Raw genomic sequence first — 18628 nt, forward strand, 5'->3', positions numbered from 1 at the left:
AATATTGTATAGTAAATGTTGTATGTATGTTTGTATTTATATAATGAGCAATGCATACGCGAAATTGCCAATTTCGCTACCGCAGACCTGACTGAAGATTATCGTCTCGTCAGACATGAATGACGTATACTCGATCGAAAGCTCATATACATGCTAATTACTGTGTGTACAATGTGTTTGTACGTGCATTGTTAATATGTGCTAACCTATATATGGGACACTGAAGCATATTTTTGCAATTAAGATGGGTCGATTGTTAATTAATTAATTAGAGTGAGGCAGTTGAATTTATAATTGATGGTTATTTCAAATATGGATTATTATTGAATTTGAGCTGTTCCTGACAGTGACGAGAAGGATATGTGCCAGTCATCTTTGAACTTCTATGAAATTTATACTCTACAATTTTGTAATTGATCATAGCGAAGTTCATGGCAAATATTATAGAAATGCATTTTTTTCTATATTAAAATACCAATTAATGACTAAAATACATTTATCGATCATCCTAGTGATAAATAAAACATCAGATTATTTCTGTATTAGTCATTAACCTTTTTGTATTTATGAAATGGTATTTAGTAATTGAGTGAAATTGTGATATGTTCACCTAGAATTTCTGTAATCCATGAAGAAAAAATACAATTAGTATATTCACAAAATGACACTTGCCAGCACACTAAATATAGATACAATATCTAAACCTTTTTATTTATTTATTTATTTTATTTATTTTATTAATTTATTTAGCTTAATAGCTAATCTTTACATCTAACAAATTTAGTAAACATATATAAAAATATATAAAAAATACATAACAGAAATAAAAAATAAAAATATACAATAATAAAGACTTAATATTATAATTTATTTCTATATGTAAGAAGGTGTTTTTTTATTCCATTTATGAAACCCGTTATATTTTTGCTGTTTCGGATTTCTCTTGGAAGACTATTATATAAATTAAAACCTCCGTACATAATTCCCCTAGCCGTACTCGTTTTCTTATACTTAATTATCTTTAAATTTTCTCTATTTCTAGTATTATATTTATGTACATCTTTATTATGATGAAGACTTAACCCTCATGTATGTGATTGTAGACAATTAGCAAACAAACAAATAACCATAAAGTACTTAACTAAACCAGTCAGTTTTTCGTAACTTTAAAAATTGGTTCAGTGAGAGTTAAAATGACCAGGGGAAAAACATTTCCAATATCTTAAATTTAAATACCAATATGCCGAGCAAATGCGCGATATAGTGAAACTTTACTATATGTTTTGAAAGCCATCTACCTGTCATTTGCAGCAAGGTAGACATTTTATTTTGTATCTACATTCATGCACCACTAATCGTACCTATATTTGATAAAAATATAGTATTACTTTTTTATGAAATAGAACCGAAGCAATCTCATTCGATGCTTTGGACTTTTCATCCTCAGTCTATGTGTAAAAAATATTTTTTTTTTGAATGAATCTTTTTATCAACTCTGAATTATTGTAAACTTGACATAACTAAATTCTGCTCCGAAACAAATATATAGGCTAATAGGTATATACAAATATAAATATAGTACTAATTTTATATATACTTATTTATTTGACATTGATTTATTGAACCACCATTTGATATTACAATGTAATGGTAAGATAACATTACAAGTTTATCTTTAATATTATACAATAAAATGCCTGAAAAATCGTTAAAAAAACATGTAATTTCTAATTTACATATAGCAGCAAAATAAACTTGAGTTTGAGACCCATTTTTTTCTAATGCTTTTAAGAAGAATTAGCGCTTATTATATAATTACAATGCGATTGATCATCACAGATTAGGTTCTAATAGATTTTATTAGTCTCATAAATGAATATCGTTATAAATAATAAATAAAAAAAAGGTAAATTGTGTATAGTGTTTCTTCTCGAGAATTTCTCGAAAAAATGCTGATTTTTCGAGAGCTTTTTAGAACCTCTTTCGTTGAAAAGTATTTTTCTATAGCTGTTTTTAAACTTTTAAAACTGTTGCATTTTTTATTCTGCTGAATAAGAGAGGTTGGATCCGTGCCAGATGTTTGAAAATATGCATTTAAATGGCAAAAAAAAATTTTTTTGACTACTCTAATTTACCTTATCTTTGCTTTACACAGAGTTACGTCATAAAATTTGCTTGTCAGGGAACATAAATATTATTTTTCAATAATCCAAAGAGTTCGAAATGTAAAAATATAAATAACAACAACTTATATTGCCAATTTTCTCTACAATTCGGGTGTAAATACTGGTCCAAAATTTATTTGTAGTTCAAAATTTATCTGTTCTAGTCCTTTGATTATTCGCATCCATTAAAACAAATCATCATTTGCTCTTTTCAACGATCATCTAGTTCTCTGATTATCAATAGCTGGCCACACACGCGCGGATTTGTCTGTCGCGGATATCTGGCGGACAAATCTGATCGTGTTTGGTGCGAAAAACACAGCTTTGTCTGTCGGCTGTCCGTGCTCAAAACAAACGAATCGGACACGCAGAACGACGGTTTACGCTATTTTTGTTAAAATGTGTTCCTTAAGTGATTTTATGACCCGGGTCCATTTCCGCTCGCCCTTATTAGTTTGTGCTAAAGTTTCCGCCATCGGTAGATATATGCTAATAAGGTTTTATTACTTTATGATCCATCGGTCAATCAATATTATTATGCTTAAAATGTATTTTTTGACATTTTTTATCATATATTGTAAATTAAATTCGTGTGTTAAAAATTATTGTAAACCATGTAATTGATTATTGTTTTGACGGCAATTGCCATCAGTTATTATATTAGCACTGTAGAGATAGGGCTTCATAATATGATTGTTTAGTTGAAATGCAGAATCACCTAAAAACATGTAAAGCTGATGTCCGATTTCAGAAAGTTTGCGTGTGTAGCGAAGCTCGGATAGATTTGTCCTGGTGTCCGTCGGACAGATCCGTGCGTTTTTGCTTAGCTGTATATCTACACTAATATTCTGTATTTATATAAATACATACTATATACTACATATATTTTTTTTATTTATATGAAAATATCTCAAATATTTTTGAGAAAAGTGAAAATAAAAATTCTTATTTCTCGAAAAATGAAAAACGTCGATAAACCAAAATGCTTAGTTCTGCATTGTGACATGTATTGATTGTAAGCTGTAATATTAGTAAATATGTGTCTCTGATCTTAGTCTGGTGACCCATTACTTACTTAGTGGGTGTAGATTGTGTTTTACCTCGTAGTGACGCATTTATCTAACGTCTGTCGTGCTACAGCGAAAGATTTACCGTAATAATATATATCTCTGCATGTATTGAGTATGTTTCGTTCGTTTCACATGCATAATTTCATTAACGTGCCCTATCCAAATCCAACAAACGGAGAATACTTTGCCAATGTTTGTCTCTCGATCGAAGCGTGAAAGCGCCCAATTCGGGAGCGTTTCAAAGATACAATCAAATAACAATCGCTTAACAGTATCATCGCCGTAGAGTGAACGGGGTGAGAATCGGGATGTTACGCCCCGGCAAACACGCGGCTTATTTAGGATTCGTCCCCGTTTCGCCCCGCGGCGTGATTTGCCGTATAAATGCGTAATTTCGTTTTTGCTCGCGAGTGTTTCCGCTAAATTTATTTTCGCGCTCACAAAAGCACCCCCTAACCAGCCAGACACCCCTGATATAATTTTATTACTCTATCTAGACGCCTTAAACCGGGGCCGATTCTCAATCAAATCCGGCTTAACAGGGCCGTTAAACGAAATAAATTTTCGGCGAACTGCGATAACGCCGTCGTGTATTTTCATTAAGGTTCCGACTGCGATTTTTATACCCTGTTAAATGTTTTCAACTCTAAATTGTGTTATATACTTCGAATCAACAGCTCAACGCCAGTGTTTATGTATCATTGATTATATATTATACAAAAAGAGGCACGTGAAATGTGAACATCGATTATTTTTATTTAATTAATTGTTTATTTTAAATCAAGAAGTCTTTTGTAGGACCTGCATCTAGCATACAAATATGCTACATGGGTTGCAATCTCCCTTCTACTGTTTTTGTAAACCTTTAATATATTAATTCTAAAATATGTTTAATTAAATATGTATGTTACATTTTGATCAATTATCAAGTTGAATGAATCGTTAGAAAAAAACTTATTCACTATATTTTGCCAAGTGTAAATTCCGAAAAAATATATTTCATTGATAGAGCTTTGCAAAGCTCCTAATAAATCATCGAATATGCAAGGTTTTTATTATATGCTCTCAATAGAAACTGTTTTAATATTGCCCAGCTCTTTCCTCTTTCTGTCGATTGCTTCTTTCATTTTGGTCAAATGTGAACAGTACTTACTGGGACTTGTTAAAAAACCGATCCAACTGATCTTGACAAAAATTTAAATTTGGCATATTTTTAACATTCATAGAGTTCCGCAAACCTGTAAATAAATGCTAGTCTTAAAATTCAGACTACATGGAATTCATTATATTCTCAATTGTGGGCAGTACTGGAATCTATAGTTAGGTTTGGCGGTAGCAGTTTGTAGTAAAGAATACCAGATACGCAACTTTACTTTCTTTGCGCTGGTCTGTAGAATATTTTTGAATTCAATATGTATGGCCAGAAAGTGATTCTAGAAAAAAACTATTTTCTTTACATTAATGTAGCAAATCGCAAGCAGAAATTCAGTATAATATTTTTTATTGCTCAAATGATGTTGCCAAAGTATTGAGCTTCTTTAGCATCGAAAGCTTTTATAAATATTTAGAATTAATAGTGGAAATAATATTAAATGCCCGAACAATCTCGCATGTCCTCAAATGGTTCTCACTGTTTGCATGTTATATTTTACACTAATTTTTGCTAGGGAAAAAAAAATATGAAAAAAATTTGTCCTATTAAAAAGTTTAAAACAACACAATTTAAGATCGGAATAGCATAGTCTGTACGGTCTTGTTTGATAACCCGGAAGCCGCGGGTTTGAGCCACGACAACAGAGTCGAAGTTGTATTTATAAAAAAAAAGTGCACTATTATTAAGAATCAACTCGAGTGACATATTGATTATAAAATTATAATATAAAAAATAATTTATTACCTATTATATATGTAGATGTCACCGATTCTCGGACCAAGTTTCGTGGTTTTAATACTTATTATGTCTGATTGACTTGCACAGCTAGTACATATTTACCCCGTTATAATGCATTGGGCTTACGTCAGGGTACAAATAAATAGTTTCGCTTTAATCGTTTTAACGCCAGCGACTAGTTAATTAAAATGATGCTAGTACAGTAATCTTTACGAATTAAGAAATATTAATTTAGAAATACTAAATACGGTTTGATACTTATTTATGTGGTACAACATTTAAAAAGCTTAAGAATCCCTGCATTAGACTAAAAGACACCGTATTGAACGTATGTGTTATATCGCACTATTGAAGTGATCGATGAATGATGTATTTTTTTTGTAAGCAAGCTTTGCTTGCCACCGCTTCACACAATGGCACAATGCCATACTGTTGTGCCGGGTACCAATGGACACCATAATTTCAGTCTACTTTATTATCGTTTTAGATCCAAGTTGAATAGTATACGGGGAAAAAATCCATATTTCCACAAAAAAATGAATAGTAAAATCAATATTTATATTTTTTATTAGTTAAATAACGGTGTCTTTAAGGTGTGGTAGATTATAATTTTTATGTGTTCCGTTGTCGTGGTAAGAGATTTATTTCTGTCTTATCGAAAAGCTATATTTCATTTTATTAATTATCAACAATGATTTTCATCGTTAATTGGCAAGTTATATACCACCAAACTATTTTAGTGAGTTTCGGCTTTTTGTAAATTATATATTTTTTTACACGCTATCAATATTTAACCCTCAGTAATCAATCAATTGAAAAAGTGCTTAATTTTCACTTTTCTCTCAAAGAAGAACAATTAAAATACGTTCCATTAAAATTATAAGAGATCTAAACTTTGTTTTTGAAACGAATTTTTTATTAGTTAATAAAAGTCCTTAAAAGACCATAGAGCTTTTAACTCAATTTTTAGCATATTTACTTCACACAAAATAAATAGTTTTGCTTAAAATTAAATGTTTTCTTATAGTTAAATATTTTATATCAAAAAAATGTTATTAAAACAATACAAATATTATCAAATTTATTGAATATCTAATGCACAAATTTGTGCGTTTTATAAAAATGCTTGTTTAACTGCGTATTTACTGGAACGTAGTTATCGGGCGCTTTAGCTAAATATGTTACTAATATCATTAGTAAATAATTCAAAAGAGTAGATATCTTATTTGTGTCTATAGATAATAAACGCATTTCAAGTCCCTTTTTTTATTACGTACCGCCCATAATCACCTGTCGGCCTTCCTACGCACATTCATTAATTCCTAACTTATCTTAAAGATCTTCTGAAATTTTGCTGATAATAATTGTCTTTGAAATGCTCTCCACCTGTTTAAAGTAATCAAATAACCGACTTTTTTTTAAGCACAAATTTATTTTTTATTTAACTGATTGATGATTGCGAATACAAAAATCAAGCATTGCAAAATTTATAATATTTAAAAAGTTTTCGTCTTAATTATCACAAAAACATATATTTAAAAAATCGGAACATAGTTTATTTACTTAAAATACCTTAAATGAAAACTTTATTATTTATATAGACTTGAACTTAGGTGTCTAGTATAAATTATTTCCCTAAATACTTAAATGTATAATTATGTTTTTGAGTATGCTATCTGTATTTAAGTGAAGGTAAAAATTCACAGTGTTCATTTTATATAAAAAAATTACTTCGTGAAATTCTAGATGTGGTTTATGGTTTTATCTTACACGGTAACACGACACAATTTTCTTAAAACTCTCCATCACACTTATGATATTCACCAACTTTATTACGATACTAAATAATGGCATCTGTATTATCTTAATTTCAATAATAACAACTATTGTGTTTGAACCCGAAATAATTTATCGTTGTCTGTTTGAAACGGTGTATTGAAACGGAAATTAGGTATAGTTCCTTCAAGTATAGGTTTTATTAGTATGTTATATGAATTTGAAAAGTTTAAGTCAATAGGATTCCGTGATTGAAATTACACAATCGCTTGTTTGAACCACTGGATAGATCAGAATTTAAATCGCATTATTTCAATATGAATAGCAGCGCTTTGTGAATCAATAACCCGATAAAAGGTCTGCTACGCGATATTATCAATTTTATGGTGTTTTCTTTAATATAATATATAAAAATGGACTGCAGACTGAAAGTTATTATAAGGTCACACGATCCAGACAGAGATATTGCTATCGAACTGAATGCGGGATTTTTTTGTATTATAAAATCCCAAACGAAAGTAATTCACCGACCGCCAGATAGCACCAATTGTTCCGGTTCAATTATTGAGCACAATCGGGCGATACTGATTGTTCAAAAGAATAATTGAATTTTAATTGGCCGCGCCCAATTCCACTCTAATTTTATTTTATCATATGCGATCCACTTTTTGAATATGTAGTTATTGAAATGTTTGAATCGCTTCTAGGAATTATTTTGATACAGAAATGCTAGGCAAACATTGCTTTTTTTGTGATGGGCAAACAGGTGGCGGATAATGACGGATTTAATGGCGTAAATTCACTCCAACACGTTGACCCGCTTATGGGGGGGAGCTTTCACACATTCGTCTGAACGTAGAGCTTACGTTTGTGAAAGCTCCAACAATGGAGAGTCATTAAGCCACCGCAGAGCGGGACCAGAACAATGAGGGGCCCCCAGGCTTGGAAAGACGTACGTGATATAACAATTTCAAAAAGGCATTTTCGTATCGTCAAGAGGGAAACAGTCTGCACGACAGTTTGGAAAGTGCAAGCGGGATTTGCAAATTCAATTTGGTTGCTTTGGCGACGAATTATCATACGTATACAAATATTATACACACATAGAGAATATTCTATAAATCAACTAGACGTTATCTACAAATTGAATTACATGAGATAGTAGTAGCGTTCTTATATTACATAAATTAACTGAGAGAAATTATTATAATGAATTATCCATTAAACATAATAGATACCTCTGCTTTCTTCTTCATATAATGCTTTCTGCGATTTAATAGGATTTTATTAATTTAAAACAAATAGCAACTCTTCTTCACGTTGGCTAAAAAACAGCGAAATCGTCAGCATAACTTATCGTTATTGAAAGAATATACACAATAATAAAACATAAAAATAATGTTGCTTGAATGAAAGAATTCCAGACAAATTAATTTAATAGAAGCATTCATTTTTCGTTCGTTGAACACAAAATTCATTTCGCATTGAAATTAATTTTGGTTTATACATAAACATTTAAAATCCAGGAAATTACTAGAATTTATCAAAGCGAGTCTGTGATTTCCCTGAATTCCAAAGAGTTCGAAGAATCAGAATCTCTATAGTGTGCACTTATGATTTTTTTAACATCATATCTTATTTCAAGTAGACTAGATAGGAGGAAAATATAAATACACCGAGACTGTCTGCTTTGGACGCGAAAAGGAACATCTCCATCCTTTCTATTTTATGCTCCAGATCATTCGGATTAAAAGCACCTTAGGATCGGATATAACCCAGTCGTTTCGAAAAAGATCGAAACTGTCTGTTCTGACACAGCATCCCGGTATCGAAAAGAGATATATATATATATATCCCGTATATCCGCTTTTGCCAGAAGTGGCAGATTTTATATATTATTATCAACATTATTTTAACCCGACTGCGTTGACTCGAATCGGCAGCTGTGGAAATTGAATTAGTAGCACCAAAGCTTTCGTCGAAGGGCTCTCAATCGATTCACCTAAGATCATTTATGCAAATCCGTCGTCGAAACGCCGCCAAGTTTGTCAAATACCGATCGGCAGTAACTGAAAAGCCTTCGACATGCCAGATTACTCTGTCGGCGGAATCGATATGCAAATGTCCGTAATAGGTAGGTCGGACACTCGAAATCGCAGCTGTAAACCAATTTGCGTTGTTTGAGTCCGATTGTGTGGCACTCGTCCAAGAGGCTCGACTAAGATTCCACTCGAGGATACCAATATTGTAATTTCGACGTATATACTCGTCACTCGATCTTGTGATAAAATTATTAATTCAGATTCAATTGCTATATGCACATCAAAAATTACAGGATTGTTTTTAACTATGTAAATTTAAATTTGTAGCTAGTATACATATGTATATGTGTACTTAAACTTTGAATGTCATATCCAAAATCAGCGCTCAATTGTTCTATTCTATAGAGAGCAATACATACATACCCTATTTCCATGTTAGTATTCAACCTGCGAAACCAAAGCACGCCATTATTAATTAAATGTGGAGTTTTTGATATCAATGTTTCGATATTTTTAAAATTTAATACTAGAATATCTGTCAATAATTGGATACCATTGTATTATATAAGACGAATTTTATTATTATACATTTCTTTATTTGCAATTAATTATTGTATGCGCCACAATAAAATCACAGATGTGCCTACCTATATTTTAGTTAAATTTTATTTAATACCGTAACGCTATTTACATGGAATATTATTTTAATCAAATAGGTTTTGTATTCTATATTTTTTAGAAAAATTCATATTCTTTTAATTGACTTGAACAAAATATTAGTGCTTTATTATTTATTTTATTTAAATAATATAGTAGTGTACCGGAGTGGGCTGACCGCATGCTCTTATCTCTCACTCACTCTCGTCACTTAATACGCGAGCGATTGAGAGGGAAAGTATCTCACTGCCCGCGCCTGTAGTGTACCTAAAAATATCATAATACATCGATATTTTTCTATTATTACACACGTAAAATATATATTCTTTAAAACCTTATTCAATTTTTGTATTTACAAAACACACTAAAATATTATATGAAATATTGCATCGTATATACGATTTTGTATTTTAGCAAAAAATTATAATTTTTTTTAAATTTGAACATAATTTACATATAAATATGTTTACCAAAAAGTTATTATTAAATGCAATTCTAAAAGATGTATTAATATTTTGAAGCTATTATTGCATTTTATCATTTATATGATCAGTATTTCAACAAATTATTATATGCCTTGCTTAAAAAATAATGTCAGATTAATTAATTAAACACTATTTTTTGTGTTACTGTAGCATTGTAGAGGTATTTATTTAGGTTTATTATGGCCAAAACTTGGCGGAACTCTGGTAACATTGCCGTAACGGACACTCTTTTCGTGGCAACCCTGGCGGGCTCGCATGCCGGTGCGGTCGTGCACCCAGGGTCACTTGTAAATTCATTGAAATATTCAATAAAAATACTACTGTAGCGGCTCAATCTATGTCTAATTGCCAACCGTCATCTCATATGATTTTGTCATTCAACAAATAAAAAATTAATGAAGATATAATTTATTTATGTATTCCTCTAGTTAAAATATATTTTTAGCAAATAAGTTATTATCAAGTACATGTAAAGTATAAAAATGTATTTAAAATGAGGATGTAATTTATATTTAAATCAGGTTCTTATGAAATTTGTGGTTTTTCATTATCATTTCGGGAAATTTGTTTATAAGATATGAATTTATATATTATCATTTATATGTTTTTGCCTTTTGGCCAAATAACTACACATTTCTTTGAATTTATACAAATAGTCAACTGTCATTATTTTTATAATAATACGTATTAGCAGTAAAAAATGCTAAAAACGACTCGAATAAAAAATATTACTGTGCCATAGATAAAAACATTTCCTTAGAATTCAATTGATTTTAACATTAAATAAATTAAATATTTACTAAACAACACACACAATTATAAATTATTTTACAGTTAAATAATGCATTAATCTTATTTTATTAACTGTATTAACAGTAACACAAAAAAGTATTATTTGCTTGAATAATTAATAACCTTATTTGTATTGTTATATTGTAGGCTAGATATTTTTAAGTTTTATTTATATCTTCTATCTAAACAGGTTGAGCATATTATGATAAATTAATCGATAGTTTGGTATTTTTATTTATAGCATGATTTACTTAAAAAATCTTATTTTTCAGTTACTATATCTAAAGTATGAAATTCTTTAAATAAGATGAGGTTTTTTATAAAATTGCTATACAAAATGTAGCACTTATATTTTATAATACGTATTATATTTTATGTGTGTCGCCATATCGCTTCGCAAGATTTACCCTATTCAAAACGTTACATTTTCACGCGATACGTTAAATATTGGCTTCGTTTTTGCGGAAAGCGTTTTCGCCTTTTTTCATATTTTTTACCTCTTCGAAACTACTACCGTCACTATTCTCGCATGAAAAATACTACATTGTCGCATACCCTCGCCGACAGCTGTCATGTCGAACACAAGTTTACTCCTACCCCAAAAAACAAAGATATGATCTCACACGTCACATTTTCCAATAGTGCCCTGAATTTTTCTGTCTAGTGTATTTTACGCCATTCAGTGTCAATTATTACATTATATAACGTGTCAAATGTGTACCCTGTATTTATCATAGGATGCAAAGATGTGACTTAAAGTGCTCAAATGTGAATAAATAAAAAATAAATATGTTGGCGTGCGTGTGTCAACCTGCCGAAACTAAGTTGTATAAAGGGGGTCGAGCTACCCCATTGGGGCCTTTGGGGGGTCCTCGAAGACCCCTGCAGCGACCTAGGAGCCTTAAATCGAGACCCCCCAAACCGCCTCCGAAGCCTCATTCGTATTCCACCACGAGCGACGATACCAGGTCGTCTTCCAGTCAACAAAAGTCGCCAAAGATCATCTTGAGGAGGATCGAGCAGAGAGCCAAGACTACTAAAATACCATCGATAAGCTCAGCGGCTTCCTCCAAAGGCGAAAATCAAGATGATGGAAGTTATAAAATAGGCCAGAAACCGCCGCAGAATGGCGTCGTTACCATAACCGATAACGACGGCAAGATATACTGCGTCGATAATTTGATACTAGTGGCCGAAGAGGTTTTGAGCAAAATTAAAAACGATTACTCGGACAGTGGAGATGAGAGTTCAAAAAAGTGTCCTTCTTCAGCCGACAAACTGACGGTGAAACAGAAGACTGACGACGAAGGCGAAGGACGAACGCACAGGGCAGACGGGACCAATGTATGCGAGGTACCAAATTAATTATTTATATTTCGCACTTAACCCGGAAATTAATTAAAAAATTATATACATAGGTAAGTGGTTTTAAACGAGATTTAGAGTTTATTAATATATTTAAAATCATTTTAATTAAAAATGCATATCAAATCTTATCAAACTGAAAATATTTATTTATTTTATAATGCATTTAATTTATTATTTTATAGTTAAAAATATGTTACAGTTCATAAAAAAGAACGCGTGCACTTTGCAATAACTTCAGAATAATATCCACATTAATATGTGCATGTGAGGTTTAATTTCCCTTTCGAGTTCTAGCTTTTGTTACAGTCGCCCGAAACCATATTGCTGTAATATATGTGTCTAGCTGGAACCATCTGGGTTTTCTTTTGTGCACCACCTCATAATATATCTGTCTCGTCTTTCATTTTTCCTTTCAAAAGCAAAAACACCCAACTCGTCCAAACACAGCCAACGTAATTTTCACGATTAATATTGTTACAGCAAGAATAAAATCAACAATCGACTCCGGTAAAATTATCTTTCGCCCCATAGTAGGAAAAAATTGCCTTTGAAAAAATCGAAAAAAATAAAAATTATATGTATTTTATCCATTCGCTATAATATTTCATTATTATATGTATATAAATAACATATGCTATTGTGAGATGCTTTAATTTTATTGTATAATTTTGCTTTAATAGATAGTACTTTCAACATCATCTTAACTTAGTAAATATTCCAACGATTGCGAATACTCGCTTTCCGTTGATGCTGGTTCAATTGTGAGCAAGCATTTATAAAAAAAAATTTGATTCGATTTCTAGTTGGTTGCAAAATCTTTTATTAGTTTTTTGTTTAATTTTTATAAAATTGCAAACGCGATATTAATAAAACCGTCATCAGTGTTCTCTTCGTTAATTATTTCAGTATTTTATTCCGAATTATCTTAATTATAAAATTTCGTTCTAATAAAGTTATAAATATAGTATTTGGAGCAACTTCAAAAATAGTTTTTATTGACTTTTGTAAAAAATATTTTTGATTTCAGCGCTGTAAATATTTCTAGTAATAAATGTAAGCAACTTTTTTAGTAGAAAAACAAAAAGTCACTAACTATTTTTTTAAGGTCACGAGACGTCACAAAAGCCGAAAATTTCCAGATTGTCTCAACACAGATTTCTTAATTATAAAGTGATATTTTTCCGATGTTATTTTTGCTAAAATAAAATTGCTTAATACTAGTTTTATGTCCAAAATCTCAGTTAAAATTATTTTTCTTGAATCGCAGGAGACACTAACTTTTTTATCAATCTCCCGAAAAGTAATTAGGTTACTACTAAACACAAGTTTCTTATTTTTTCATGTTAATCTATCACTCTTGTTATATTTGGCGTTTTGATGACTATCTTGAAAACGTTTGTATAATACATTAACCCAGCATTTGAACCGTTTTTCTGCCGTTTGATTCTATTTTTAACGCAAAAGTCATTTTCAATACTTGGTTGCCAGACACAAACTACGCGTCCAATATGATATGCACTTCACAGACAGTTGTAATATATAAGCTTAAACGAAAACGAGTACGGTTAGAAATATATAAAAAAAATGTCATTTTAAAATATTTTACATATATATTTACAAAAAATAAAAATAAATTAACATTACCAATAAAAATACTAATTTTAAATTTTAAATGTAGTTTACAAAAAAAATTCTAGTTAAATAAAAAAAAAACTTTATTTCAGTTTATTTGTATTTTACTTTGATTTATTATACTTAGGCGTAACACTTAAGCTTCTCTCATTTTTTTTTTGTTACCTTTTACTTTATTTGAGTTTATACATAATTAAAACACCTATCAACCAACGCGTTTTAATAGACTAAATACGGTATTGATCGCTTTCGAATTTTTATTCAGACAACATATAACGACATTATATAATATAATATATTACAAATATTATATTTATATTTATTACCCAATGAAATTGTAATTTATTTATAAAACAATATTTCTAACACGATAGAGGCAAGTTAGTGAATAATATCTGAAATACCTAGGTTTAAATTCCACATAGAATCTAATGTTCTTAAAGTTTTATATTGTCTGAGAAAATAAATATTCTTAATTCCGATCTCATCACAGATTTAATTTTCCCAATCTAACGGATGAATATCGTATCTAGTTCATGAATAATCTGTAATAATTACTAATTAAAAATAAAATAAATGACAATGATTTATATTTATATATTGTGGTTGTTGATTTTGTTTACTCAGTTGTGGCGCATTTAAATTTTTCGCAAATTTCTAATAAATATATTTATGCTCTGCTCGAATATCATATATCAAAATCGCGTGAGAATATTGTTGTATTTTATAAAATCAGATATTTATATATTTTAAAGTTATTCTATCCCACATTAAACAGTTCAATTCGAATTCGAGTGATGAGCAAAAACGTTCGAAGGGGTTTATTTTGGCCTGATTCTGCCCAATTAAGTATATATTGCGACAGGCGTTGCCAATTAGCGTCCGCGAGTGCGGAGACCGAAATTCGACCCCGCGGGACCGGAACCCGCTTCCATTGACGACCTCTGATTACAACTTAAACACGTATGCGCAAATTTAATTCGCGCCTGGCTTAAACACTTAATTTTCGCACTAGATTAAATGAAAATCCCAGTAGGTGTTATGGTTTGGGCTATTTTGAATTTTCCCTGTGTGCGTGGGATGATTTACCCCCGGATTAAGAACGTTAATAAGGCGAAAGAAGTCGATGTAAATTTACTGAGCAAATATAAATATTTGAGCAGATACAATTTTATTACAGCGTAATTAAATACAATTTAGAAACAAATATTAAATTTCGAGAAATTGGATATTTTTATAACGATACAGAGAATAACATATATGAGCAACATATTGAAACCTTTATAATAAAATAATATAAATTATATTTATGCAAACATTAAAAATAGAATATGACATATTGTAGATGCTTTATAACCTCTGAAATTTCGTTTACCTCTTTATTGACATTTTTGTAATATTTTGCTAGGCTTTTACGTATGTAATATAAATGATACAATGGCGTAGCATATGTACAAGAATTCTTACAAATTTATTCTATGTACTTTTATTTCCTCACTACAATATATACATTGCAAAAAATAGGTAAGCTTACAATATTGAAGAAAAATAATCAGTTTCATAATATAAATTATTTTAATCAGATTTAATTTGCAATATGTCATTATAAAGTACTTTAAACGAGCTTCTATTTATTATTATTTTATTTTTAATTTAAATTAATCCCTTCACCAGCAACCGCCGATGCTACAAGCTTTCGACGAAAGCTCATTTCAAGTACTTTTCATTGATCATAAATCAAGCTTTTTTAAAAAGGTCTGCAATAAAAATATAATTTAATTAAAAACGTTGCTCCCTTATAGATGTTTTATTTTAAATCATACATACACAGTACAAACATACAATGTTTTACTAATTCCAATAAAAAGCAGCCATGCGATAAGCGTTTCAAGTACGTTAAGGAAACTGTCTCTTCTCGGACGGTCTCAGGACATTTTCCTTTTCAACGTAATCTCTTCAGTCTTATACATCAGCCACGCTTTTCCAGCAACCCCATTCGTCCGATGGTGTTTATAGACATTAAACGAAATGCGATGTGTCGTACGAACCAGGGTCTACAACTTTTGCTGTGACACTCCCTAGATACAATTATATTCTGGTTACGTTATCCCTTAACAGTTTTGCGGTTGAAAATTATTAAATAGGCATTAGAAGGTCGTGAATATACGTACTTGGCTCTAAATAATTTATACTGGCGTCTTAAGTTATATTTAGTTATAACAAGAAAGGTATTATCAATGGCATAGAAGCCTTTTATCACGATAAAAGTTATAAGTACATGTATATGATCAAAAAGCCAAATTTCATTGCAAATTATCTTCCTCTTCCGCTATTAGTCTCCCATGCGCATTTTTATAAAGACTCTCACGGGATGCCGTTATAAATGCTAAAAAAACTCGAATGCTTCTCGTGTAATAAAATTCAACATGTGTACACGTACATGTTTTTTTTCAATGATCATCCGTGTTTATTACTTGTAATGTAATTTCTCGTTAACCACGTAGAAAATTATTTTTTCATACACTTTTGCTTGTATAAATATTAAATTGGCAACACGAGTTCAACGCAAATTGATGTCGTATATAAAATTCAAAGGATGCGATGAATATTTAATTAACTATTAGACCTGATAATTAAAACATTTCATTATTCACGTACAGCTTGACCCTTTTCTTGTAAAGTTTTATATGCTTTTCCGATAGTTGTAAAAAGGGCGAATTAAACACATACTTGACGGAAGTTCGAATTGATATTTTATTTACGCGGAGAAATCTCATTCCGCCCCCCGTGCAACTTATTTAAAAGCGTTCGTAAAAAAACTTTTTCATTCCGTTTCAGTAGTTTTTCTTCGCTATTAGTGTTCCTTGTAAAATAGCAATCAGCCTCTTGTCCGACGGCTAAAACCATTCTGCCGATGTGAAAGTTCGACCCTCGATATCGGATAAACTTTTTCGCCGATAAAACTCAAAACTCTCCGTTTGTATTTTTTTTTCAGTATAAAAATTAATTTCGCAATCATCATAGTCGATCTTGAACTGACAGTCTATTAAAATCTCACAATGGACTCCATTATCTATTTCGGTGGCAAACACAATGAAAAAGTTTTTGATCGTTTTTCTTTATTTTTCCATAATAAACTTTTATTATGGAAAACCCTAAGAGAGCACCTTAGAAATGTAAACTTGGAGCGACTATTTTTTCCCTTTACATCCCTGCGAGAATCGATTCTTACGCGAGGGTAGTTTTGCGGTGGCCTGTCACCGACGTTCACCGTGGCAATCTGAAAAGTTTAAATCGTCCCTCATATTGTGAAAATTGGACGATCAGCGAATGTCAAACTTTATATTTGTTCTCAACTCTTGAACATTGTATGTATATACATACATATACATATATGTACATCTGTGGGATACAAGAACAATCAATTATCACTCGACGTGTTTCATTTTCAACTGAAGATCAATACACTAAACCAGGGTTTGGCAAACTTTTCGTAAACTTAGGCTTGGCGGCCCAGATAGCAAAATTTAAGTCACCTTCAAAAACCAAAATTTCCGCAATTCCAATACATTAAGAATTTTAGTAATAACTCAAGTTTTACTTGTGAAAATAATTCCTTTTTTTTTTGAGATAACATTTCATCAAACTGGGGTTCGAAGTTCGTCACTTACCAACAAAAATCTGTTAATGCTGACCTAAATTTTTGTTTTACTTTATCTTTGAAAATATAGTTTCACATAGGTGCTGATAAATACAATTCGCAAGCACACGATCTTAATTGAGCATATTTGACACCTGAAAATCACATTTAGAGAATTGTGTTATTTTATTTTTATGGAATTTGCCTTTTAGTAGGTCATCACTTTGCAGATAGATCACATCCAATTAAAGTTAAGATAAAAGTTTCTCAATTCTTCAATCGATTTTTAAAAATAGTTATTTACTGCTATTATGTATTTTTACGTAACCCTTTAATTATACAAAATATCCGCTACATCGTAAATTTCGCTTGTTATTATTTGACATAGCTCGCCTTATGAAAATTTAGATTTATTAGCACGTTTCGAGTTTAAAATGTGTGGAAGCTATTGAGTGAATCAAAAAAATAATTTGCTATTAAATTGCCTATTGATGTTACTCACAATGTGCTCAACACTTTTAGCAACTGTTCTCACCAAAAGCTTGATAGATTGAAATAAGACTGTAGCAATTATACGCGACTTAATTCACCAACGATTATTGGCTTTATTTTATTAATTCATTTTAGTTTTATTTTCACAAAAAAAAACAGTTTTACACTTTTCAAATTTTTTGATGGTTGTAAATATCAAGTAATTACGAGGTATATCGTATTCTTTTAGTACAGACATCATCACACAATGCTTGTCATCTAATTCGATAGTAATATAATTCACACATCTGTTTTAAAAGCACAATATTCGAAGTCTACTAGTCTCATCTTTTCAGGCTTTGACAATACTAAAACGAATATCCATGGATAAGCATATTTAGGGTGCAATCTAAATTTAAGAGTTGGAATTGCCCTTTCTGCGCGAGATAATCACGTTTGAACTTAATGACCCATTTTTCGTCCCCAGTGATCTGATTTTAAGAAGATTGTTATTTTTCCTAAAGGAGTACATTATTCTGTAGCGAACGGACAATTCATGGGTAATCCAAAAAGCCGTTTTTGTACCTATAACTTATAAACATCTTTGGGTAGTAGATTACGAAGTACTAAACCTGTTCA

General features: G+C 30.8%; 1 protein-coding gene across 14 annotated transcripts in view; it reads left to right on the top strand.

The window, feature by feature from the left end:
• The window catches only part of ASPP (Ankyrin-repeat, SH3-domain, and Proline-rich-region containing Protein), a 368351-nt gene that overhangs the window by 313316 nt on the left and 36407 nt on the right, over positions 1 to 18628 (top strand). Inside the window, exon 2 of one of the 14 annotated variants that reach the window (XM_088194927.1) lies at positions 11616 to 12231. The exons of the other annotated variants lie outside the window; for them this stretch is intronic. Within the exon in view, the coding sequence (XP_088051053.1) occupies positions 11668 to 12231 (564 nt within the window). The 5' untranslated portion in view covers positions 11616 to 11667. The remainder of the gene's footprint in view (positions 1 to 11615; positions 12232 to 18628) is intronic. 14 annotated transcript variants of the gene reach the window in all.

This window comes from Plectrocnemia conspersa, unplaced genomic scaffold (genome assembly GCF_051122295.1).
Source record: "Plectrocnemia conspersa isolate PC_06_02 unplaced genomic scaffold, ASM5112229v1 ptg000010l, whole genome shotgun sequence".
Taxonomy (NCBI): Eukaryota; Metazoa; Arthropoda; class Insecta; order Trichoptera; family Polycentropodidae; genus Plectrocnemia; species Plectrocnemia conspersa.